Source organism: Monodelphis domestica, chromosome 6 (assembly GCF_027887165.1).
Source record: "Monodelphis domestica isolate mMonDom1 chromosome 6, mMonDom1.pri, whole genome shotgun sequence".
Lineage (NCBI taxonomy): Eukaryota > Metazoa > Chordata > Mammalia > Didelphimorphia > Didelphidae > Monodelphis > Monodelphis domestica.
In genome coordinates, this window is record NC_077232.1 from 158,622,220 (window position 1) to 158,649,060 (window position 26,841).

Consider the following 26,841-nt stretch of genomic DNA (forward strand, 5'->3'; position numbering starts at 1 on the left):
CTGAAACAGTCTTCACATGCTGGGTGAGCAAAGCCCTGGTTCACCAGGGGTCGACGTCACCCGATGGCTACCCTCACAAGGTTTAGCCGGCCTGTCGAAGCTGTTGCCCTGGGTGTGGCCGCTGCCGCATGCTAGCAGCTACTGGGAGCCACAAGTGAGAGCTGGGTGTCAGGTGGGTGTCAGAGGCTGGAGAGCTGCCCTAGGAGGGCACGACAAGCCCTCCATACCAGAGATACTACTCCTCCCTGAGCACCCCATACACCCTTGTATTAGCAAAATGTACAAAATCACTTACAATTTTTTTATTTTAAAATTTCACTTAAATAATACATTTTTTCACCAGCTCTTCATGTTAAAGTTAGGTATTTGTAAGGCCAAGTAGATGGTTTTAATACATCAGAATGATTTTATCTGCTTCTCTGTGATAAAAGATATAAATTCACATGTCAAATTATATTTTCTTGTAATATATTTCTTAGAAGAGCATTACATTGATCATTTTTATTAAATGAAATGCTTTAGACTTATATGACCCAATCAATTCTTCATCTTGAGATCTGTGCTTTCCAGAACCAATCTTTAAGTTTTCCAAAGCTTTTATGATGAGTTTGATTAATTTTTCTGATTTTCAAATGTTAGTTGTTCTTGACTGCAATGCAGTCTAAAGTAATGGAAGTTCTTCAAGAAGGGAAATCTTTAAAGCATGTCCTTGTAGGAAATTAATGTTAGCTGATCTTTGCCAACTCAGAATAAGAAAAATGAGAAAATGCATATAAGTATGAAATATATATATAGTAGAGTTTGTGTCTCATACAACAGTAGCAGCTTATAAACTATATACCACCCACCTTAGTCCCAGTACTTGACCAATTTTTAATAATTTCATTTTCAAGTTTTAAAGATATATTTTCTAGTTCAAATTGATTTTTTTAGAATGGTGATAAATAGAATAAATTTTATTCAGAAATATTTTAAGATGATTAATTTATTTTCTTTCAGATATTGAATCATAAAGTAAAAATTACAATTAATTTTTAGATGTATGCAACTTTTAAAATTCTATTTATTTAATTAATTTTGAATATTTTCCAGAGTTACATGAATCATGTTCTTTCCCTTCCCTCCTTGTGCCCCCCTCCCATAGCCAAAGAGCAATTCCATTGGGTTTTACATGTGTCACTGATCAAGACCTATTTCCATATTACTAGTATTTGCACTAGGGTGATCATTTAGAGTCTCCATCCCCAACCATATCCCCATTGAACCATTTGATCAAGCAATTGTTTTTCTTCTGTGTTTCTTCTCCCACAGTTCTTTTTCTGGATGTTGATAGTGTTCTTTTCCATAAGTCCCTCAGAATTGTTCTGGATCATTGCACTGGTGTTAGTAGAGAAGTCATCCATCTCTGTGTGTAATGTTTTTCTGATTCTAATCCTTTCACTTTGCATCAATTCCTAGAGGCCATTCCAGTTCGCATGGAATTCCTTCAGTTTGCATGGAATTCCTCCAGTTTATTATTCCTTTGAGCACAATAGTATTCTATCACCAACATATACTATAATTTGTTCAGTCATTCCCCAATTGAACAGCATCCTCTCATTTTCCATTTTTTTTGCCACCACAAAGAGTATGGTTATGAATCTTTTTGTACAAGTCTTTTTCCTTATTATCTCTTTGGGGTACAAACCCAGCAGGGCTATGGCTGGATCAAAGGGCAGGAAGTCTTTTAAAGCCCTTTGTGCATAGTTCCAAATTGCCCTCCAGAATGGATGGATCAATTCACAACTCGACCAGCAGTATTAATGTCCCAACTTTGCCACATCCCCTCCAACATTTATTACTTTCCTTTATTGTCATATTAGTCAATCTGCTAGGTGTGAGGTGGTACCTCAGAGTTGTTTTGATGTGCATTTCTCTGATTATAAGAGGTTTAGAACACTTTTTTATGTGCTTATTAATAGTTTTGATTTCTTTATCTGAAAATTGCCTATTCATGTCCCTTGCTCATTTATCAATTGGAGAATGGCTTGATTTTTTGTACAATTGATTTAGCTCCTTATAAATTTGAGTAATTAGACCTTTGTCAGAGGTTTTTGTTACAAAAAATTTTTAAATTACAATGAATGATTTAAAGAGTGACAAATGATAATATTAGGAAAATTTTAAAATAACTTTGTAGCTAATCCATACTTTCTTCTTAGCATTGTATTAGCACAGAACAAAATGTAATTAAATTAGCTTTCAAATATTCAAATGATTCATTATCCAAGCCACAATCACTTAAAGTAGACAATAATGCATTGAAAATATTCTCTGATATGATTGAAACCAACTCTTTTAGAGCAACAAACAACATTACCAATGCAGAAGCTGATTAAATTGTTCTATTCAATCACTTAATATCAATCAATTTTCACAAAATGATTATTAAGTGTGACTGTAAGCAGTGAAAGAGTTGAGTACAAATCAAACCATGTATATGTCTTTGGTGCTTGACCGTGTTTTTTAAATTCTGGGTATATTTTCTTAATTATTACCCTATTTTTGCTTGTGAGGGAGGCCGGAAAATGGCCAAACTTGAGAAAACAGGAAGGCCTAACAAGCTGACCTGTCAGAACTGTAAATATGCCAAATCCTAGCAGGAAGGCCTAATGAGCTGGTCAGCCTTGAGAAACTTGTCAGAACCATAAATATGCCAAACCGCCAGCTGCAGTAGGTACCAGATAAAGGCCAGGAGGACCCCAATAAATATGTCAAACAACAGGCCAGGAAGACCCCAATAATATAGAATTGTCAAAGTTCCAAGAATAGTAGGAAGCAGATAAGAGCCATACATGCAGGCAAAATTCCAAGGATGGTATATAGTAGATAAGGTGCCTACAGAAAAGTATAAAAAGCCCAGCCTGTCAGAAGCAACTCGGAACTCTGATGATAGAGGTTCCCACTGATGCGCGTATCAGTTCAATAAATGGCCTTTCTCTGCCTGTTTGCATTGTTCGTGGACTTCCATGGTGGTGGGTGAAATCCTGGACCTTAACATTTGTAGTTATATTTATAGCAGGAAGAGATCAAGTCCAAGGTGCTCATTTGACAGATGCATGGCCTGAGGCTCAGAGAGGCTAAGACTTGCTCTAGTCACCAATTTAGCAAGTGACATGACAGAGCTAAGATTTGAACCCATGTCCTCTGTCTTCAAATTCAGCCCTCTTTATACCATGCTATTTGTGTAATCCTTCTTAAAGTAGTTTACAAACAAAACAATCAATTATCTTTTAGTAAGTATCTATTATTTGCTTGGCACTGTGTTAAGGGGTATATAAAGACAAAAATTAAATAGTCATTGCTCCCAAGGATCTAATATTCTACCAGGAAAGACAAGTACATAACTAAATACATATAAATATATGCAGATAAATATAAAGAAAATTTTATGGGGGTGGAGTGAATTCCTGCTTGGGGTAGGGTAGTCAGGAAAGGCTTCATGTAGAAGGTGGTGCTTATATAAAGGTTTTTGTTTTTTTAAACCCTTACCTTCTGTCTCTATGTATTGGTTGTAAGGCAGAAGAGCAGAAAGGGCTAGGCAATGGGGGTTACATGAGTTGCCCAGGGTCACATTGTATAGAAAGCAGGGATTCTAAGAGGCAGAAGTGAGGTGGAAGTACATTTCAATTAAGGGGAATGGCTACTGGAAAAACCCAGACACAGGAAATTAACTTATAATGTTATAGAATTTTCAACACTTGGTTTGTATATGTAGTTGGCCATAGATTACATTAAGTGATGTCTGCTGTTTATTGGGGTTAAAAATCTGATTTTGTTACACAAATACAGAATTCCCTTTTTAATTACTAGGCTGCTCTTAATTTCTTTGCCATTTTTTCCTATTAAATGAAAAATGTATTTCATAAAGGCCTCCTAGGGGCAAGTATTGCCAAGGTTTCGGATGGGTGAGAAGCATGGGTAGTTATTTAAAGAGTTACCTCTCTCTCTTTCCCTGGGAGCAAAACAAAACAAAACAAAAAAATCCGGCTGCTTTAGCTTCAGTTCTCACAAGTCCCTCCCCTAATGCTTGTGGGGCATGCTGGGTGGAGCCTCCCCTGGACAGATGAGTGGTGGCAGCCTCTCCAGAAGGAAGCAGGAAACGACTGCAAAGAACTCCAGTGGGACGGTGATTTTTTGCTTTTAATGCCCCCCTTCTGCAGGCACTGACCTGCACCCTTGTTAGCAGCGGCTCCTTCTCCTCCTCTTTTATTTTCAGTGTTCATCTCCGTGCCAGCTCCTTTGCTTTCTCTCTGCTAATCTTATCTACTCACACTTGGAGGCCTGGTTTGTTATTCCTCTGAGATAGTAATTTAAAGGAATCAGAAACTATCCTCTCATGTAGCAAAAATGTTTTCCCCAGAATATCTCAGCCTTACTTCCTGTTTTGGGGTGCTAGAGGTGAACCCCCAGGGTTCGGGAAAGATACCTTTCTGCAAGAATGCAAGACTCCAAAACTTAGTTTAAAAATATAAGGAGAAGTTTATTAATTTAGAAAGTAATGTTGAGAATGGCTAGGAGGAGAGTACAGGTGAATAGCGAGATGGAAGGCTGCTCCCAGAATCCATCAATTCTGGGAATTATATACTCTTTATAACAGTGAGGACATAATTCTAGAGTGGTAAACACTCAGGCATTCAGTGGGGGGCTGGGGAGGGTTGGTCATCCTATCAGAGTCTGCCAGAAGACCCTGGTAGTTTAGGGGACAGATGGATAGCTGAAATAAGTCCGATGGTATCCAGGAGTAGCCTGGAGGTGCAGCTCTATGTCTATCTCAACTCTACAGGACTGCCCAAGGATGATAATAATCTCAGGGTCTTATAGAAGTTATCAGATGTTCTTGGGTTAGGAGTCAAAAGGACAGAAGGGAACAAAGGAATTTCCCTGCTGATACTTTGCCTGAGTTAGGGGGTACAATGCCCATGCCATTCCCATTTCTGTTTTTCTTTTTAAAACCCGTACCTTCCATCTTAGAATCAATACCGTGGAGTGGTAAGGGCTAGGCAATGAAGGTTAAGTGACTTGCCCAGGGTCACACAGATAGGAAGTGTCTGAGGTCATATTTGAACCCAGGACCTCCCATCTCTAGGCCTGGCTCTCAATCCACTGAGCCACCTAGCTGCCCCCTCGTGGGTGTTTTTCTAAGCTCTTGGTGTCCTTTCTCTTCTTCAGTTGTAAATATTTATTGAATTCTCTCTTCCAAAATATGTCTTTTCTTTCTGACCTTTCTTTTCAAGGCAGTAAATAGAATGAGACAACTAAGGCTTTGTCCCAGAGCAGAGAGCACTGACATAATGCACCTAGTTAAGCAGAATAATCTATTTAAATAAGAATCTTCCAGAAAACTGATTAGAGAAGCCCTCTGCTGCTCCATCTTGCTTCACCCTTTGTATCATGGCAGCCTTGCCATCAGTAGACTTCTGCTAATGTCCTGTTAATTCAGTGCCAAGTAGATGTAGCATATGGTTGGAAAGTGGTAATTTTTGATGAAAAAGACTACTTTTTATCCGATTCCAAGTCCTTCTTCCTATGTAACTTCTATTATATGTATTTATAGGAGTGGTGGGATTCATGTGTAGTTTTCTAGGTACTGAGCTGTATTTTGCAGTGACCTGGAAACAGAAAATTTAAAGTTCATATCAGCAAATTTGTATAATTTCTAAGATAAATCAATTAAAAAACTGGATTTCATCTCCAATTTTTATTTCTTATTTGGTTTTCAATGGCAAAGTAGATCATAGGCTCCCCACAATAAATAATACATTTATTTAATTTTATTTAGAGCTGTAAATTGCCTCAGAGGTCATTCAGTCTAATTTCCCAGTTTTATAGTTGAAGAATAGTGAGATTAGTGATAGTGGCCAGGGAGATTAAGTGATTTGTCTAAGACCTTGGTAGGTGGGAGATAAAAACTCCTTTATGATGACTAAATGTAGAACATTTTCCATTGTGCAAGAACAGAGACTGGATTTGAATTCAGAAAAACTTGAGCTCAAATCCCTCCTAGAAACATTTACTTTCTTGTGGACCCAGAGACCTTGGGCAAGAAACTTGTACCTCCATAAGCCTTAGTTCTTCAACTGAGGAATGGGAAAAGTAACATACAAAGAACCCATGCAACAGGATTGTGTAAGGTTCAAATGAGATAATCTATGAACATGTAAGACTTTGCTTACATGAATTCAACAGACAAATTCTAGTACTTGCAATTGAAAAAATAAAAGCAGAAAAATACATAAAATAGAAATTTTAATTGTGTTAAATCTGCACTATTTTTCCAATATGCACAGTCTTATAGAAGTTTACCCAATCAAACTCATTCTCACTCTGAGAAGTATTAGTGTGTCATCACATTGCTTGCATCTAACAGTATTAGCTCCTACATCATCTTTCTCCAGAATTCTTGCTTGTAACTAGGTCTGTCTGAATCAGAACAGTGTTTCTCTTTGTTTCATTAACAGTGTTTAGTTATTAATAATGGGACCAAAGTACAAGAGTAGTGATGATGCTGGTAGCTCTGATAAGAAAAGCTGCAAAGTTTCTAGATATGTTCATATAAGAAATACTTGTTAAATAGTTTGCTATTATGCATAATTTTTAAAATACATGAAGCATCTTGGAACATATTGGTTATATAAAATGAAATCCTACTGTATTCTATAAATGATTGTTATAAATTTTAATGAGCTAAATATAAAAAAGCACCAAAATTTTTCCCCATAAACACTTTGGGCTAATATAATAAAAGACAATTGTTTCAGAAAAACATTGAATAATAGTACAACAGATACAAAAAACTTTTGATAAGACTTGTATTTACATCCCTCAAATTTATCTTTAATTTTTTTGATAAACGTATTTTTGGTTTTGTTAATATTACAATCATTTATAGATAATATAATCTGTCCTTTAACCTCCACTTTTATCCAACTAGTCCTCCCTTATAACTAAGAAAGCAGTTAATTAAGCAAAACCAGCTGATAGAGGTGACCTTGTCATGATGGTATATGTAGCATTCTCTTCCTTAAAGTGTCCCATGACTGCCAAAGGAAGGGAAGGAAGTGTTTTCTTATCTCTTCTTAGGGTCCAAGATTAGTCATTACAATTAATTTTTATTTGGCATTCTGTTAGTTTCCTTGCATATTATATTACACTTGCTGTGTAGATGGTTCTTTGGTTTCTACTTATTTAAGGAAACATTAATTCCTACAGGTCTTTCTATGTGTATATATATACACACACACAAATAAAATATATACAAGTGAAATACAAAGTCATTTCTGAGGTGGGTAGTATTAGCTATTAGGAAGAAAGATCAAGTAGAAGAGATCAAGAAGATCACATAGTGCTTAAGTACTGATTGAATGAGATAATATTTGTAAAGGCTTTAGTATAGTATCTGGCAGAATAGATGCTTAATAAATGCTTGTTCCTTCTTCCTCCTCTTTCTTTGAGGGAAGCAAAGAATTCCATATGTGGGAAGACAGAACACATTTCAGACATAGATAGCCTAGTTTAAAGGGTGGTGAATAATTGTTTGATGGAAATAGAAAACAGAAAATTATGGCAGGGATGGATAGAGGTTCAAAAGGAAAAATCTGACCAAAATTAGCAAAACAATGGAAGAACTAGGAAGAGTGAAGTGTGAAGGAACACCTTTCTTGGTTAAGAAAGTAGCTGAAAGAATAGTAGTTCTCTACAATGAAAGAGAGGATTTAAGATGAGTTGTGGATTTATGTATAGCATGGTGTTTTGTTTCTTTCCTTGTATAATTCCAAATTGGTCTCCAGAATGGTTGGTCCAAATCATAACTCCACTAATGGACTGATGTTTGTTAGTGTGTCTGTTAATAGCCTGCCAATATCAACTATTTCCATTATTCATCAGCTAAACTAATTTTAGGAGGCAGCAGGTAGAGCCCTGGGCTAGTCAGTCAGTAATACCTAATGAGTTCAAATTTTGCTTCAGACCCTTACCAGCTGGGTGTTTCTAGGCAACTTACTTAACTTCTGTTTGTCTTAGTTTCCTTAACTGTAAATTGGGCATAATAATAGCATCTACCTTGCAGGGTTATTGTGAGGAGCAAATGAGATTATATTTTGAGGGGAAGGAAAGCATTTAGCTAAGTGCCTGGCACAAAGTATGTGCTAAATAAATAAATAATTCATTTCCTTTCTAATTTATATTAGTAGTGATTTGGTGCCATCTTTCATATTGTTGTTGAGAGTTTGAAATGCTTCTTTTTTATTTTAAATAGATATTATTAATATTGTTTTAATATTACTATGTTTTCTTTTATATCCTTCCCCATCACTCCTCCCAGATCCATCCCTTATAACAAAAAATTTCTTTTTTTAAAAATTGGAAAAAGCAAAAACCAATTAACATATCAATATATATATCTACATCTCTCCTTTCTCTCTCTCTTTCTCTCTCTCTTTCTCTCTATATATATGTACATATATAACATATATATATATATATGATATATCCCAATGTTCCACATGATTTCATCTACCTCTGCAAAGGAATAGGGAAAGCATCTTCTCATCCCTCTTTTTTGGGGCCAAGCTTGTTCTTTATCACTTTAAAGTATTTATATTTGGTTCTCATTATATACATGGTAGTCATAGTGAAGGTTGTTTTCCTGTCCCTGTTAATCCACTTTGCTTCAGTTCACTTAAGAGACTTTCCAACTTTTCTCTGTATTCATCTTATTCATTTTTAACAGCACAAAAATATTCTATTCCCTTCACATCCCACAATTTGGTTATTCTCCAGTCCACAAGCAGCCACTTTACTTCAAGTTCTTTGCTACCATAAAAGCTACTTTGCTGTTTTGGGTCACATAGGACCTTTACATTTATGCCAAACAATTCATTTGAATAATTCCAAATTACAGAATAGTTGTGCTGATTCATATCAACAAATACATTAATATCTTGCTTTCCCTAGCCCATTCAGCATTGACAATCCCTGTTCTGTCCATATGAGAATTTATTTTTTTAAATACCGTATTAATTTCTGTATTGGGTCCCATCAATTCCTCTTTCCAGTTTCTGGATTAGAAGGGTTCCCTCCAGTCTAATGCTTTTTACATTTTCTTTGTCCTTAGGTAGTCCAAGAAATGTTTTCCTTTCAACAACATTTGGTTAATAGATAAAGGAGACAATGATTCTCTTTCTGAGTATATGACCTCTATCACCTATTGTAAGGGAAGGAGGTGAAAGTCTGATGGACCACCTCCTAATTGTTATTTGAGAATTTGAGATGTTCAAAGGAGGAATTGAATAATGAGCTCCTAAAACTACATTTATAGATTTGCCTAGAAAGCCTTCTAGAACTAAAAAACTAGCCTATAAATTGGTATCCTTACCCATAAATTAGTCTCTTGAAATTTTAATTTTAATCATTACAATCAGCTTTGCCAATTTTCTGGGTATTAGGTGGAATATCAAGGTTGTTTTGATATGCAGTTTTTTAAATAAGTGATTTGGAGCATCCTTTAATATGACTATTAAAATTTTGTAATCCACATGAGAAGTTTGTTCATACTTTTATTCTATTGGGGAAGTAAACCAAGGTTTATATACTTATTCTACTGGTCCACTTCACTCCAACTAGTAGTTATGGGAAGCAAGCTTTAAACATCAAAGCACACATGAAATGCTTCTTTTCACAAGTATTTGTTTAATGGTCCATTGACCACTTATGATTGGGAAGTATCTCTTACCATGATGTACTAATGTTAATTCTTTATATTATCATAGTTTTTATCAAAGGTTTTTGATACAAAGATTTTCTCTGTTGTCAGTTTCCCTTCTTATGATTTTGTTTTCAAGAGCTTTACATTTTATAGTCAAAATTATCTATTTAAAAGAATTTATTCTTATCTTAGCATTGAAAATTTAGAGCAGATCTTTGTAGATTTCAGATTATATTTCTCCCAGAGTTGAGTTGAGGTGAGCTAACAATCTCTATAGCTCAGTTTTCCTCTGTTTTATTACATGCTCCCCATGAGGATAGTGATTCTAAAAACGAAAGCCATGCAAGATTTGGCAAACCAGGAACTTAAAAAAAATGAAATATTCAGTTTGATGAGTTACTGTGTAACAATTCCCAAGTGCTAAGACATTGTCACTGTTTAACATCTGAACTAAGACCTATAGAAAGAGATTCTACATTATGGATTGGAACAGTTGCAGTTTATTTGGTAAAACCTGCTGATACACATCAGAAACATGTGGAGGATGTGAGCTTTTAGCATTTAGTAGGTGGGATGGCACTTAACTTTTCCCATGTGTCTTATGCTTTTTCTCTAAGAATCCATTAGGAGCCCAGCTCATTGTTTGAATTTTTAATACTCTTCTCTTCCCCACCAGGACTGATTCTCCAGGGAAAGGCAGGAGCTTTTTATAATTTAGATAAAGGCAAATAGATAAGAAGGGATGTACCTAATGAAGCTTCCAGCACTATTTTACCAGCAAGTCAATAGATATAGAGTGACTAAGCAGATAGAAGAGGCCATCTAGTCCAATCTTTTCATTTTACAAGCAAGGAAGGTAAGGTCCAGAGAATGTTAATTTTATACAATAGTAATCTGTCATCTCATTGATCTGAGTACATCCCCTAATGGTACAAATTGTAAACCTGTCCATGTCTTTCAATAAATCTCCCACAGAAGATCTATCTCTTATACTGGGGCCAATTCCTAGTTCTCTTGTCATTATGGAGATGTCAATAGAGCATACCATCTCTTTCTTGCCCTCACTATTTTACCATAACACCTTATTTTCACACATGTCCCTAATGACACATTTTGGTATTGTCAGTAGTCTTTGGATATCCAAGAATAAGAAAGAAATATTTTATTATATTTTTTAAACTTTCCAGTAGAGCAAATAAAGTAGATTTGGAGTTTGATAGTTTGGAGTTTGAAGAAACTGGGACATTTTTGACTTGGTTTGTTATTAGTTGTAAAAACATGGAAGAGTCGCTTCATTTCCAAGACTCACTTTTCACTTCTAAAAATGGACACAATAAAGCTTCCACTAATGAAGAGAACACATTGTAAGCCTGAAAGAAAAAACATTTCTAATTATTTTTGCTCAAAAGAATGAATGTTAACTAGTTATTGACCAGTTTGAGTTTAAAATGTTACTAGCTGCAAATTTAGATCAATACTTACTAAATATTGCAAATGATTAATATAATTTTTTATTCCCCCATATCATTACTATTATGGAGAGAATAAAGAAGGTGTGAGATGTCCTTGTGCTAAAATTTGGTAATGGATAATACTTGAAAGATTTTCCATAAATGTTTATAATTTTCCTAAAGGTATTATAAAGAGAAGTAACACATGGAAAAAGCATTGGATATGAAGTCAGAGAACTTGGGTTCAGTCTTCAACTTCATTAATTACTACCTGTGTAGCCTGGGGAAAATCTCTTCATCTCTTTATATCTTTTTTCCTTCTTTAGAAAATGAGAGAAATTGAATGAGATAACCTCTAAAGTCTCTTCAAGCTATAGACTTTTGAGGCTAGATATGATACATGGGACCTATAGCTCTTTAGCAGTGAAAATTTGGCTTTAAGTCATTATAGTATTATGCTCATTAAAAAAAATGCAACTTGTTTCACAAAATACAGACTAAAAAACTTTTTAACCCAAGATATTCTATGTAATTGATAGAGCATTAGGCTGTGAAGCCCTGGGTTCAGATCCTAACACTGTCCCTTACTAATCCTGGGTAAGTCATTTAAACTCTCTTTTGTCCCAGGTAATTTGCTCACACTACTAAATCTCAGACAGGTTTGGATTTGTGGAGGAAGTTCCTGTACTGTGATTTCTCTTCAGTGGAGAAATCTACACTCTTTCCCAAATTCATGCCTAATAATAAATAACAGTAACTGATGAAGAACAACCAAATATTATAAATCAACCCAGCTTGAAAAATCAAACATTTCTGAGTGCTTTTTTCCTTCAAAAACAAATATTTTATTGAATGCTTTTATTTGACATACCTCCTGCCACCACCACCTCAGAATTGAGTACTCCCTTTTAACAAGGCCAGATAATTAAGAAAAATTAATAGATAGCAAAAACAACTATAGTATGACAATGTAGGTAACATATTGCTCTCAGAGTACCCTAAGTCAAAGGTATACATTTCAGTTGTTTTATTTGTTTTCTTGTACACATTGATTTTTAAAAATCTAGAACTCACCTTCCTTTTATTCTTGAATCTATTTCATCAATCAGAACAAAGTTGGACAAATTTCAGTCTCTGAATTCAGTTTACTTTCTATAAATTGATTGCAACCAAAAAGCAAATTGTGGGTTAGCTCCTCATTTAAAATGATATTGTCATAATATTAAAAAAACTCTTATTTTCCATCCTAGAAATAATACTATGTATTTGTTCTAAGGCAGAATAAAAGTAAAGGCTAGGCAATGGGGATTAAGTGACTTCCCTTGGGTCACACACAGAGGAAGTATCTGAGGCTAGATTTGAACCAGGACATCACATCTCCAGCTGACTCTCTATCTATTGAACCACCTAGCTGCCCCCCATAAGATTTTATAGAAGAAAATTCACCTATTTTAGCAAAAAGTTGTCATCACTCTTTTAAAACATGTACAAAAGCTTAAAAAATCTATGCTTTAACAAATATTTAAAAACATAACACAATGTTAGGAGCCATATGCCAACCTCTCTTTAATATGCTCTAGTTTTCAGTAGGCTTAATTTCATATGTCAAGCCTATGAATAATATCTTTTAACAGCATATTCTAGGTGTAAATAGCTAGCTGTAATAACATTTCTATTAATAAAAGAGATTGTTCTGGTATTTTAATCTTTTATCAATCAGTGCCAGAGGGAAGACTAATAGGAGAGCCAGAGATATATTCTAGGATGTCTGAGGAGGGGAGTGAAGTATAAACTCATCACTAAATTTTAACTAAAATAAAATCAAGTATTTTGTGAAAGTGTATATCTCACGGTTTTGAGGCAGAAGAAGTGGGTTGAATTAAGCTCAAGAGAAATAGGAAAGAGAGCCAGAATTTGGACCCAAGTAAAGAAAGGAAGACCTTTTTCTAAGGAAGAGGGCTACCAAGGTACCTGTTTCTAGGGTAGAATGGATATCAGATCCTATAGGAAATTAGCAACAGCAGGCGACTTATGGATGATGTCATGGAAAGAGGTCAAAATTTACAGTCAGAAGATCCAAATGAGAGTCCTGGTATGGCTCCTTGCTATCTGTTTGACCTTGGGCATGTCATCTTGCCTCTTTAAAGCTCAGTTTGCCCAATTACAAAATAAGGGTGTTGGATTTCTGAAGTTTCATGCCCCATCCTATCCCCACTCTTTCCCTAATCCCAGGATCTAATATCCTAGGAATCTCTCCTAATTCTCAAGAAAATAAAAGAATAGGTCTCCAATAGCTAATCATTGTCCTTAGTTATTTCACCATAAGGGAACAAAGGGAGAGATTTCTTATTATTTTATAATGTTGAAATATGATTAACAAGGGCAAAGCTTCTCTTTATACAGATAAAATATGTTTATGTAAGATATATATGTTCACATTAGTTTTCTAAATGTGGCTCTGCAGTAGCATAAATAGAAATCTTGGAATTTGGGCTTCCCTTCTCCAAGAATGACTTCATTTTCCTACCTTGACAGAAATAGAAGGGCCATGACTGTGTCTGTTTCTTTCCTTGCCTGTTTTCAAGAGTGGTCTTAGACCATACCTATATCTATCTATTCTCTTCTTCTCCTACCTCTCCTCATCAGCTCCCAACTCCCACCCTCAGTATTCTTGGTCTAGGAATAGGAGTCTCATTCAGGACAAACTCTACTTCTCTGGACACTAGCCCCATGGTTTACACTTGCCAACTTAATTTATTTTCACCAATGCTACACAAAAGACCATTGCAAATAGTAAAAGCAAGTAAATCCATTTATTCAAGCAAGTAGAAGAAAGAAATAAGTGTTCTAAAGATTAAAATATACCAGAAAATAGAAGAGAATAAATTAGCTATTTAGATGGAATTGACATGAAATCTCAACCCAATCAAAAGAGAACCATACCCAGTGGAAAAAAAATTAAAACCAGCACTTCCTAAACCAGTTGAGATTCATGTCAATGGCATGTTACCTGTCTAAGGCTTGGCCAGAAATGCAGGCTATACAAACTTAAATATTTTAAATATAAAATTCAAATTCTAGTTTTTGTCTACATATTGTCTAATTAATTGCTAAGTGACAATGATATTTGAAAGATAATGGAAAAGAGAAGAGATACCTTAGGATTAGAGGCAGGCAAATGCTCTGATTTAAAAAAAAAAAAGTAAGAGAACAGATTCTACAAACTATAGACCAGTGAACTTGCTTTCAATTTCTGATAAAATTATGGAAGGAAAAGGCAATTTTAGTGAATGTCTAGGAAAGGTATCTGTGAATACAAAGAGCCAGCATAACATGGCTAGGTCATATCAGAGTAACCTTAGTTCCTTTTTTGATAGTTAGATGTTAGATGAATGAAACATGTTGGATATGGTTTGCTTAGAAATTAGCAAAATATTTTATAAAGTCTTTTTGAAAAGATAGAAAGGTATGAATTATATAGTAATACAATTAGATGGATTTGGAACTAACTGAATGACCAGATTCAAAGAGTAGTTAATGGTTTAAAGTCACCTTAGTTCTGAGCAGCCAAAAAAGAAATTTTTTTTCATCAATCACTTAAAGGCAAATGACTTAGATAAAAATATTTTTATCAGTTGTTTGGATGATCCAAGACGGGCAGGGATAGATAACCTACTGGATGACAGGATCTAAAAACATAAAAGACTAGTGTACTGACCTGTAGAATCTCATAAGATGAAATTCAAAGGAGATACTCCTGGTTCATCACTCTATATGATGATTACTTAACTCTCTTTGGATAAGGAGACCAGGGACCTGGGTTCAAATCTTAGTTCTGCCAATTACTTCTTGAATGACCTATGTCAAATTACTTCATCTCTTTAGATTTTTGATTATTCCTTGTATAATGAAGGGATTGAAGGCCTCTTTAAGGTCTACATTTATGGACCTGCTAAATAGTGCCTAGAGCTTTTTAGCAGTGGAAATCTGGCTGTAAATCATCATATTCTTACGATTATTAAAAAACCCCACCAATCCCCCCATTAAAATGTAATGTATACTACAATAAGTAGATTTTGATTCTATTTTCCTTTTAATTAAAGGAAATGCCTTTGATGCAACTTTCTAAATTTTCATAAGGCTAAGTTTCTTGAATTTTGTTTCTTTTAGTGCTTTCAATGGATTTTAAAATTGAACACACTTGGGATGGTTTGCCAATATGCCATGAGCCTGTGTGGATTGGACTGAGACCAGGTGATGGAGGATTGATGATGGAAGTGAAGGCTCCATTTTTTAATGATCCTTCAGCCCCACCTGGAGAAGCAGGAAAACCTTTTGAAGGACTGTGGCATTATGAAGGTTAGTAGAAATGCTGAATTTTATTGCAGTTATCAATTTTTCATAATATCTCTTGAAAGGACTTCATTTTAAAAGGAGCAGTCCTGAGCACTTCACATGGTGATTCAGAGATTTCCTTCTAACTCTTAATACAGATAATTACTTAGAATAGAGCTTGAGACTTGCATTAGTAAAATCAGGAAAAAATAGCCATGATAACCCCAGATTGGAGAATGGCTACTATGTTTTCTTTCCCTTACTTCTCCCAACTTTCTTCTCTCATATTGCCATTTGAAAACAGCTCAGCCATGGTAATAGTGTGGTTATAAGAGAAAATGTTTTATAAAGACAGACTCTCAAAAGCTATAGTACCTTTATCTAAAACACCATCCACTTCAAAGGGAGAATTTTACTTTTTGGCTTTAGGCATAAAATTAAAGAAAATCTTCAGTTGACTCTCAGCTTTTTGTGACCATTCTATATGCAATGAGGGGATACTTTTCCCTTTGCTGCTCATCTGGTACCTTGTTTGAGCTTCTAATATTTACAAAGTTTACAATTTAATTTCCCTTTCTACTATGCTAACAGAAGCCACCTACCAAATCTCTTAAGGATGAAGGTAGAATGTTTCTGTGCAGGAGTCCTGTGTTCTGTCTCCTATCCTACACACTTACTGATCTTTTATTTGCATAGTTAGGTCCATAAATCTTTTTTTTTTTAAACTGAAGATAAAACTCATTCCAAACAACTCCTTTGATAATACTATTCTTCCAATGAGTGTGGAAAGATGGAAAGCAGCAACGATTTCTGTTAGTGACTGGTGGATAGCCAGTAGAAGAGCAGTTCTTTTATTTCTTTTTTATTGAGTGCTCACTATATAAAAAATACTATACTAGGTACTTTGGGTGATGAAAAGATGAACAAGATCATAATTCCTGCCACTGGCAATAGTGGAGTCTAGTGGGTGGATGAGACAATTATATAAAAAGATCCACTAATACACGGTATGGTAAGAAGAAAGTTATGAGAAGTGTAAAGTACTATGGGAATCTAGAGGTAAGGGAGTTAGGGGAGGGTTAGTGAAGGAAGTAACATTTACTTTAGCCTTGAAGAGTCAGGAGGATTTCAACAGGAACAGGTGCCATGATAAGTTCATTCCAGGTAGAAAGAATATTAGAACCTAGATTGGGAGCTGGAAATGACTTTAGAGGGCATCTATCCCATCTATCTCTCTTTACATATGAGGAAACAGGCTCAGAGAATTTATGTGACACAAGTAGTTAGTATTGAAGATAGGCTAGGGACTCAGATCCTTAGATTCCAGAGGCTATGATTTTTATATGATTAAAAATAAGAAGGTGGCAAATTCAAGGAGTAGTAGATAGCTTGCTTGACATGGAGTCAGGAGGAATTGAATTCACAATTGCCACCATCCCCCTCTTACATTCTATCCCTTAGTAGCTGTAGAACCATAGACAAGTCACTTAATCGCCTTAAGCCTCGGTTTCCTCATCTATAAAATTGGGATAAAAATACCTGTAATGCCTATATATCTACTGGAGTTATTATGAGGCTCAAATGAGATAATACAAGATATCCCAATAGCCTTAGTGTAGCCTAATATTTAATAACTTCATAAGTATGAAGGCTATAAATTTACAAAAGACATTATTTAAAAGTTTAATTACTTAAATTTCTTTTATACTATTTAGTTTCAGAATACTGAGTAATAAATTTTAAATTTTAACTAGCCTAACTAACTAACTAACTAGGGTAGCTTTAACTAACAAGGGTAGCTTGAATTTATCCACTGTGTGTGCAACAGTTTCTGGATGACATTTTCTCAGACCAGTGGATTTCTCAAGAATGTCATCTTGCTTGGTTATGTCAGTCGCTTGATCTATCTCTATTGGACTTTTTCTTGAGGGTCACATCAGAATTGTACTGTATGTATCAAAACCTCATTTTTTATACGATCTTAACATAAGGTTTACAAATTAAATCTTTTCATTCACCAAGCAAAAGCTAAGAAAATTTTTACAAAGTTTTCACAAAGTTAAAAAATTTAAACCTACCAATATTAAAAAAAATTAGACACTTAACATTTCAAATTTGTGCTCCAGAAGTTATAAAAGTTTAAAACTATACCGAACTTTTGAGATGTGCTGTGTGCATAAAAAACTTTGCAAATTTTAAAGCATCATATAGATGTCAATTATAATGATTACATGTAGGCCAGTAGTAGGTAAGTCTGGACAAGTAGTATGAAGAGTCATGAATGCCATACTGTAAAAATGCCATTAAAGAATTAATTATACTTTCTAAGGGAAAAATAGGTAATTTCATGGTAAAGCATAATCATATTTCTCAAAATATGGTCTTATTTCTTTTTTTAAAAGTGGTGGAGGCGTTTTTCTTGAATGACAGAACCAAGCAATATTTGGAAGTTGAACTTTGTCCGTGAGTATGAAGTCTTATTTGAATGTCTCTTTCTCTCTGGTCAAATCATTGTTGCCTACTTGAATAGCATGTGTTATGGTCACAGTTAATTTCAGTTAATTAGGATCATAGATTCAGGGACCTTAGTGATCTTCAAGTTCGATCCTTTCATTTTACAGATGAGGAAACTGAGGCCCCGAGATATTAAATAACTTATCAAAGGTTGTACAAATATTAAGGAACAAAAATGGGATTTGTCATTTTATCACCTGTTCTTTCTATTACTCTGACACTGCCTTAGAGGGGAAGGGAAAATGTAAATTAATTCAAATCAGAACTATTGAACTGTTAGTATGGATCTATTACTTATCAATCAAACTACATCTTACCTTATACAACACATGTTTTCCTAAACTTTTGCCTGAAAATTGAATATTTGTAAGTCAAGATATGTTTTAAGTGTTCCACTGAGAGTTGATTTTCAATGGAAATTTGTAATGAAGATACCTCAAGGATTGATTCATTTGCAATATTCAGAAGATGGTAGCAAAGACAGATAGCAGGTAATCAGCATAACCATGGTCTAGTCAAAATGGTGTCAGGAGTTTGAAAGCTCAGAATGAGATGATGCTAGAGAAGGAACTAGGAATACCAAACTTTTTGTTATCATTATACTGCTAGGAAAAGCAAGAACAGAATAAGGACAGTACCTCTTCTTAGTGATGAATAGAATGATTATAAATGACAATATAGAGAAGAAAGAATTTTTCAATATTTATTTTACTTGGCTTTTCTTTGCCCAGAATGACTTTTGTAGTGGAAATGATAATAAAAATGACTAATAGGGAGGTAGATATCCCAAGATAAATTAGGAGATAGTAACAATGCTCTTAACTCTCAAATCACCTGGCCAGGAGGAACTGTATCTTCAACACTAAAAGGAAATGGTGTATGCAACTGCTGAACTATGGTCAGTAATATATGATGGAAAGATCATAGAAAATTAGAGAGGCATAATATGATTAGATAAGAGTAAGTGTCCCAATTTGTGAAAAAGGGAAGCGAACAGAGCCTACAAATTATAGGTTCCTAGAAAAATTTTAGAAAGTATCATTTAGGGAGGCAGAGTCAAGATGTCTGTGTAGAGGCAGCAAAAGTTCAGACCTCTGAAAACCCTTCCTTACCAATTACAAACTAAATGCTCCTAGGGGACTGAAAATCAAACCTAAGAACAAGACAGAGCCAAGGAACCCTCTGCTGGACTCTACTTAAAAGGTATTCCCCCCAAAAGCTGGAATTCGAGAACAGTCTGATTTAAGGGGAAGGAAGAAGGAAAGTCCCAGGACCCCTCCCCCACCTAGAGCATTAAGCCTCCAGTGGCAACTGGAACCTCTGGGAGGGCAAAGGCACTGGTCTGTGGGCAAAGCTGTGCCAGGCTCAGAGCATCCAACACAGGCAGTGGGGAAGCAGTTAGGTAAGAAATGCAGAGCTCAGAGCAGGAGGCATAGTTGCAGCAGTGGAGACACTCCATATTGTTCCCCCCCCCCTTCCTGAGGTTTTGGCCTCAGGGCACATTCAGCAACCTAGCTGGACTTAATCCCATCAAAGCTTCTAGAGGGAAGGGAAGCTCAAGCTCCAACACCACTCCCTTATAGACTTCTGGGCTTGTCCTCATCAAAGCCTCCAGAGGGCAGGGAAGCTTAAGCTCCAACAACCCTCCCCCATAGACTGCACTGAGGGATTTACTGACAAAACTCCAAGGATGAAGGTGGAAAGAAAAGCCCAAAACTACAAAAAAATGAGAGAAACAAGAGCTCAGGCAACAGCATGGAGTAAAGAAGGGGTAAATATGAGCAAACAACAGAAAAAGGAAAAAAGAAATTACAATCGACAGCTTCTATACAGGCAATGAACAAAGAGCAAATAGAACAAAGATGGATGAGGGAACTCTAAGCAAAAAAACAGAAACCCCAGCAAATTGGATACAGGCTCTGGAAGAACTCAAAATACAATTCAAAACACAATTAAGATAGGCTGAAGACAACTGGGAAAAGAACTTAAAAACTAAGATAAGTCATCTGGAAACAGAGGCACTTGAACTAAAACAAGAAAATAGTGTCTTGAAAGCCAAAATCAACCAGGTTGAAAATAAGGCAAAGGAGATGAAAGATGAGGCAAAGAAGATGAAAGATGACTTCCAAAGAAAATCAGACCAGAAAGAGAAGGATGACCAAAGAGTCAAGGATGAATTCTAGTCTTTAAGAACTAGAATACAACAACTAGAAACAAGCGACTTCACAAGGCAGCAGGACACTATAAAACAAAATCAAAAGTATGAAAAAATTGAGGAAAATATGAAGCACCTCATTTACAAAACAGAAGATTTAGAAAATCATATGAAATTCTTCCATACTTTAGTAAATAATTATAAATATATGTTTATATATTTCATATATAGAAATATAATTAAAATAATAAATAATTTGATGAAGTAGAGAATGTCCTAAAGAAAGTCAATCATGATGGGGAAGGGTATAGGATCTATGTCCTATGAAGATTGGTGGAAAGCATTGGGGGTATTTAACCCCAAGAGAGATGACGTGGGAAGGGTCAATTCAGCTCTGAGGGGCCTCAGTTGTGATTAGACCACAATAAAGCTAAGTATACCTTTACTAAGATCATCAAAATAATTATAAATTTTAGCAAGTAAGGATATATATTGAAGGTTGGACGCAGTGGAAGTCCTCTATTTCCTGTCATTTCTCCTAGATCATCCTTAGTACCAATGGCAACAAGCTGTGCAAAAGTTAGCATCTAGGAAGATTAGAAGACTGCTAACTGCTTTTGATCCCAATTGCTGGAAGTGTGGGGGCATGGTGGGGAGGGTGCAATATTTCAATGTCACAGATGCTTAATAAATAATTGATGGATTGATATTGCAATCTCATTGAAATGAGTATTCCCTCCATCAGTGCATATGACAACCACTACATTTTTAACATTTTCTGCTCTGCAGTTATTGTGTATATTTTTCTACAAAGTCTATGCAGAGGATCTGCCAAAGTATGGGAAGCCATATTCTCATTCTTTTTACACTCCTTGGTGCACTTCTGGTGATACTATGCTGACCTGTATGATCCTTGTTTCTCTTATCTTTGGTCCTATTGCTGGGGTCAGAACAACAACACACTCCTCTGTGACCCTTAGATTAATTTTAAAATCCCTTCTCCTTGTTTAGAGCCACAGTGGTGTGATTGTTCCCTCAAGAGGAAGTGGTTCCAGGTCTCTAATCCTCCTATATTCCACGGTGTTTGCCTAGTCACTTGCCTCTGGGTCAAATTTGTGATCCTGTGCTTGAGTAGTTGTCTGGAGAATGAGGCTTCTTCCTACTTCACCATCTTGGCTGATATTCTGCTAACTGACTTGTCCAAGGTCATATAGTTATGCCAGGGTGCTTCTTAATAAGGAATAAAATAGCTTTCTTATGGAAATAATCTTCAACTAGTTTTATAAGCCCTGGCATATGTAAATTGATGTCATCTTCATTATGTAAGGATGGCAAGGAATGTACAATTAGGGCATTTTAGTTTGGGAGGAAGTTCTGAGATTCTCTACAAATGAAACAATACTTTTTCCTATTTTCCACCAGTTTGAATCATTTAATCAGATTCACAATTATGATCATGCAGTGATGAGTTTCAGAAATATAAGGGGCCTCAATTGTCATCTAGTCTGAACCTCTACCTGAGAGAATCCCTACAACATAGTTCACAAAAACTATTTCATATGGAATTGCAATTGACATAAATGGATCCCCAAACTAGGGAAAGATGGGGAGACTAATACACTGTGATGAAGCTGTGATATAGTGCCACCATTGTAGAAATCATTTTGGAATTACATGAAGAAGGTGACTAAGATATCTATATCTCTTTGCCCAGAGTTTAAGTTGCTAGTCATATATCCCAAAGAAATTAATACAAAAAAAGCCCCATATATACCAGAATATTTATAGTAGCACTTTTTGTACTCCTAAAGAACTATATGCAAAGTAGATTCCCATTTTGGGGGCAATAACTATGTAAGCTGTAGCATATGTAAACCTTAAAATTTCACAGACTTCTGGATGTTAAAAATTTTACTCCACATTGAGGAATCCTCCAATTCCGTACTTGAAATAATTCCCTACCAGATAGTGAGAACTCTACTTGAATGTGAAAACTCCTTGCTATGGGAGTATCCCTACTCCACCCCTACTTAAGACTGCTTTAGGGCAGAAAACTCCTTGCTAAACAATGAAAGTACTTGAAAACCATACTTATAAAGGAAAGGAGTTCTTTGAGCCATGCCTGTTTTTGGAATTGATACAATGGGATGCTAGGTGCCTATAAAGGTGGGGTAACTTGCAAACTACTTAGACCTAAAAGGTGAAAACTTACTCAGAGGTTTTCTCTTAATGAAATTAGTCGACACAGCAGCATTTTTTTCTGACTTACTAAAGAGATTAATTTACTCAGCTGTGAATTCAAAATGGGCTGTCTTTTGGAAAATATCTACAGTGATTGGTAGATGGAAGAACTTAGGGGAGGTGACATAGGAGATTTTGCCCTTAAAAATAAGAGCTCAGAGGAGAGCTGGAGGTCATTCTGAAACATTCAGTTTGAGGAGGACTCATTCTGAAACATTCAGATTGAGAAAGGACTGATTCTGAAACATTCAGATGGAGGAGGGAGCTGGTGAAAGCAGCTGAGATGATGCTGGCCTGGTGTCACTAGAATCCTTGCTTAGGCAGACCTTGTGGTGAGTGTTAAAAGACTGACTGACTGATCTCTCTCTCTTAAGACTCAGGTCTTAGGCCATGTTGGCTTAAGGCCCTTCATACTTATTTCCTTTTTCTCTCTTTCTCTCTTTTCTTTAATTCCACATTTGTATTAATTAAAATCTCTATAAAACCCAGTTGACTTGGGTATTTGAATAATTGGGAATATTTCCCTGGCGACCACCTTATATTTGATTTAAAAACCAAGACACTGAAGTGAAACATATTTTCTGTGGTCAAATTTACTCACCCTCTCTTATATCTATCACAATTTATATCTTCCACTATTTTAATCACTACAGTTTAAGACCTCAACCATTTTAAATCTAACACATATGAATGTAATGGAATAATATTATGCCATAAGAAATGATAACTATAATGAATATGTAGAAACACGGGAATATTGATAAACTGTTAAATGTTAATTAAACTAGAAAAACAATCTATACTATAACAATGCTAATATAAAGAACAATAACAAAATAATTAGAATTAAAGCGCTGAAATAATTACCAAACTTGTCCCCAAAGAAGAAAAATGAAAAAGACATCTTTTCTTTGAAGATGTGGGGATTACAGGTATAGAACATTACAAATAACATAACGTCATGCTTTTTCAGTGCGACAGTGAGTTCTGTTGAACTGTTCCTCCCACCTTTTAAAAATCTGTTACAAGAGATGGTTCTCTGGGAAGAGGAGCAGAGATATATTGGGAAATATAGGTGATTTATAAATAAAAAATATCAATAAAATTTTAATGGGAAAAATCAATGGGCTTCTTGCTCCAAAGAGTCAAAAATCTAAAAATATCTTTAATCAGTAGACACTTCTCTACTTTCACTGGCTAAGTATTTTTGTTTGTTTCTTATTTGTTATTGGAAAATTCCATTGAAGAAACTTTCACATGCTCATATATGTTTTAGATACAAAGAAGAGTAAGGGAAATCTTTTTGGTTTCTTTTTATAAAGTACTTACAAAGTATTTTCATTTTAATAGCCATGGGCAACATTTGGTGATTTTACTATCTGGAAGAAGACATTCATGGAAAGTAAGTAATCAACTGCACAAGAACCAGTCCTTTCAAATATCCAGGTGCTTTCTGTACTGATGCAGATTCACTATGTTGCCTTATATGTATCTTCCATTTTTCTTTTCTTCTAGCAAGAGCTTCCTTTAGCATTTGAGGTTTCCAGAAGTGAGACCACATGGGAAGGTAAAGCTCTTCTTCCTTGGAATTATTTTCCTCCTGGTGTAGAGAAATTTAATTTATATGCGATTCATGGATCAAAAGCTGGAAGAACTTATGAAGCACTTTACCCCATACCACAAGATGAAATACAAAAAGGACAGGAGCCTGATTTGTAAGTAGAAAATATATTTCATTGATCTTGGAACGTCAGTTCCCACTCACACTAAGTGGTCACTCTTAGAAGGAAGGAGAGAAAATTGCTTTAAGTGTTTAGTCCAATCTTTTGTACTTCCTGGTTAATATACATTGACCTGTGGACTAATACAAGCTCTAGAGTAACTAGCCATCAGCTATTCAGACCTTTTCAGAAGGAGAAGAACCAGAATCCCAGTGGAGAGGAGCTGTTGGTGGTAGTTCCACTGTTTGGGAATAGCCTCTGATTCATCCCCAAATACATGGCTTTTCCATTCAGCCCTGCCATTCTCTACTATCCCTGTGCTGTCCTTTTCTACCAGGTTTTGCCTTTAAATCCTTTCTTCTCTTTTCTTCTTTCCCATCTCTCTTGAGGCTGCCATTGTTTTAAAATTCTCTATTCCCTATGTACTGTCCCTTTAACTTTTCTCTCTTTTACCATTCTGCTCTTCTCTTTGGCCATTCTCTATTTTTCTTTCCAATTTAGGTCTTTACTTTTTTCCTTTAGGTAACTTCTGTGCTATTCATTCCTTCTCCTTCAGTTTCTGCCCATATCATTCCAAGCATGACAGGTACACAGGTCAGTGTGACTGAATCAAGTCAAGTGAGCAGAGTCAGAGAGCCAGGAATAACTGAGTCAGACACTGAGTTGGTCTTTCCTTATCCATGTTATAGTCAGGGTTTTCATTCCTTCACCCCTGCCTGCCCCCTGCCTCCATGCTTTGGACACCTACACTTCATGGGAGTGACTCCTCTGCCAAGGGTACTCTCTTCTCTTGTATTCCTTTTGCTTCCTCCCATGACCATGAACTGCCCAGACCCAATCTGAGCCATTTGACTGATCATACCACTTTGATGAGATGGAGGTTACCAACTCTATTCTTTCTAGTGAGATGCAGGACCACCAGACCTTAATATCTATCATGCCATTGCATTCTGAAGTCCTCTAGGTCTTACTATTTGCATTAGCTCTATAAACTCTGGACCCCTGGACATTATCATCTGATCTAATTTAAGGACCCCTGAGTCCTTATCATCATCCTTAAGTTGTACCAGTAGGATCCTGAGACTTCTGGACCTTACCATTTCCTTAAACTGAACTTTCTATTATTTATATCTCTCCCAATTAGAATGTGGACATCTTGAGATAAGGACTTTCTTATCTTTGTGTCCCTAGAGCTCAAGAGTTAATGCTTAGAGGAAGCTAGGTAGCTTAGTGGATAGAGAGCCAGGTTTAGAGATGGGAGGTACTGGATTAAAATCTGACCTCCAAAACTTCCTAGCTGGGTAACCCTAGGCAAGTCACTTAACTCTCAATGTCTAGCTTCTTCCACTTTTTTTTCCCTTGGAACCAATACTTAGTACTGATTCTAAGACATAAGATAAGGGCTTTAAAAAAGACTGCTTAATAAATGATTTTTAATTCATTCAACCATATATTCACTCATTAAAATTCCTCTCTGGCCTTTCACCAGCTATCATCTCTCTTCTACTCTCCTGCATAGGTGTCATGACTCATGGGAGGCTTGGTACATATGTAAATTTTTTGGTTCTACCCCTGGTCAAGGTAGAGTAGATTGCAATTTCTCAGGATACAGATGCTGTACTATATGCGGAGGGCAATCTTTTTTCCCTTTTTTTTTATAAGTCCATGGTGGAACCTTTGTAATATTCATTCTTTAGTATGAAGTCAAGCTCTGAGTTGTGGGGCTGAAACTTTTCAGAATAGCTTCTTAAATGTCTATTACCAAAAAAGAGCAACAAGATTTGACTTCTTCTAACATCTTGAAAGACTAGATCAGTATATTTGTTTAAAGTTGCATAGGAATGAAAAGTATTTTTAAGACATTGACTGCAAAATCCCTCCCTTCTTCCCTGAGTTGGTGGAGGGTTGAAGGTGGTGTTAAATCATGATAAAGTATTTTCAGATCAAGAGAAATTATTCCTCTAAGATACTGTCTACTTTAGAATGTTTTAAGGTAGAAAATTGCCACATAAAAGATCTGAAAAAATAGAATAAATTCTCTTTCAAGACAGCTATTTTCCCTAGATTAAAAATCCATTTCAACTCCCACTCCATTTTCTTTTTCTTTTAGTCATCGTCTAGAATACTTCAAGTCTTTTAGTTTGAATATGATTTTTGGAAAGGACTGGAAACAGCCTGAATCAGACCTTTGGATGTCACAGAAGTCTATTGCAAAGGAAGAAAGTAAATAATATCATGTCTATTGCCTATCTTCTCAAGAAATCTACAAATTATAAACTGTAACCTTTCAAAGGAAATGTGAACATTTTAATACTATTTATTTGCAAAGATGATTTTTAAAAGTAAATTTTTCAAGAGCTACATTGCTAGTAGTGCTTAAGATAATAAAATGCTTGTGAATGGTCTTATCTCTATCAGTAAATCATTTCCTGGAGGTTAATATCCCAGAAGTCATTATGTTGGTGTCCCTAGTCAGCAACCTTTGTGCCTTTTCTCTAAGAATTTCTAGCATACCTGCCTCCATAAACTCTGGGTCAGTCCAGGATGCCATTGCTCAGTCTTTCCCCCAAAATTTGAGTTCTCTTCCCACTTTTGAATTCAAATTCAATTCAACAAACATTTGTTGGGTGTTGACTATGAGGATGGCAGCTTGATGGCACAATATATAGAGTGCTGAGC

At 35.7% G+C, this 26,841-nt stretch overlaps 1 protein-coding gene across 2 annotated transcripts; it reads left to right on the forward strand.

Annotated features, from left to right (window-relative positions):
- The first annotated feature begins 4,058 nt into the window (after positions 1 to 4,058).
- Positions 4,059 to 26,565, forward strand: C6H4orf33 (chromosome 6 C4orf33 homolog). 2 transcript variants are annotated; one of them, XM_007496347.2, is made up of 6 exons: positions 4,059 to 4,168; positions 15,367 to 15,555; positions 17,934 to 17,994; positions 23,792 to 23,843; positions 23,957 to 24,156; positions 26,273 to 26,565. In XM_007496347.2, exons 1-6 carry the CDS (start codon positions 4,066 to 4,068, stop codon positions 26,391 to 26,393), a joined length of 726 nt encoding a protein of 241 aa, XP_007496409.2. In that variant the 5' UTR covers positions 4,059 to 4,065; the 3' UTR covers positions 26,394 to 26,565. The 2 variants fall into 2 exon arrangements, with proteins under 2 accessions (XP_007496409.2, XP_001364961.1); XM_001364924.4 differs by lacking the exon at positions 4,059 to 4,168 and adding an exon at positions 10,216 to 10,601.
- The last annotated feature ends 276 nt before the right edge of the window (positions 26,566 to 26,841 follow it).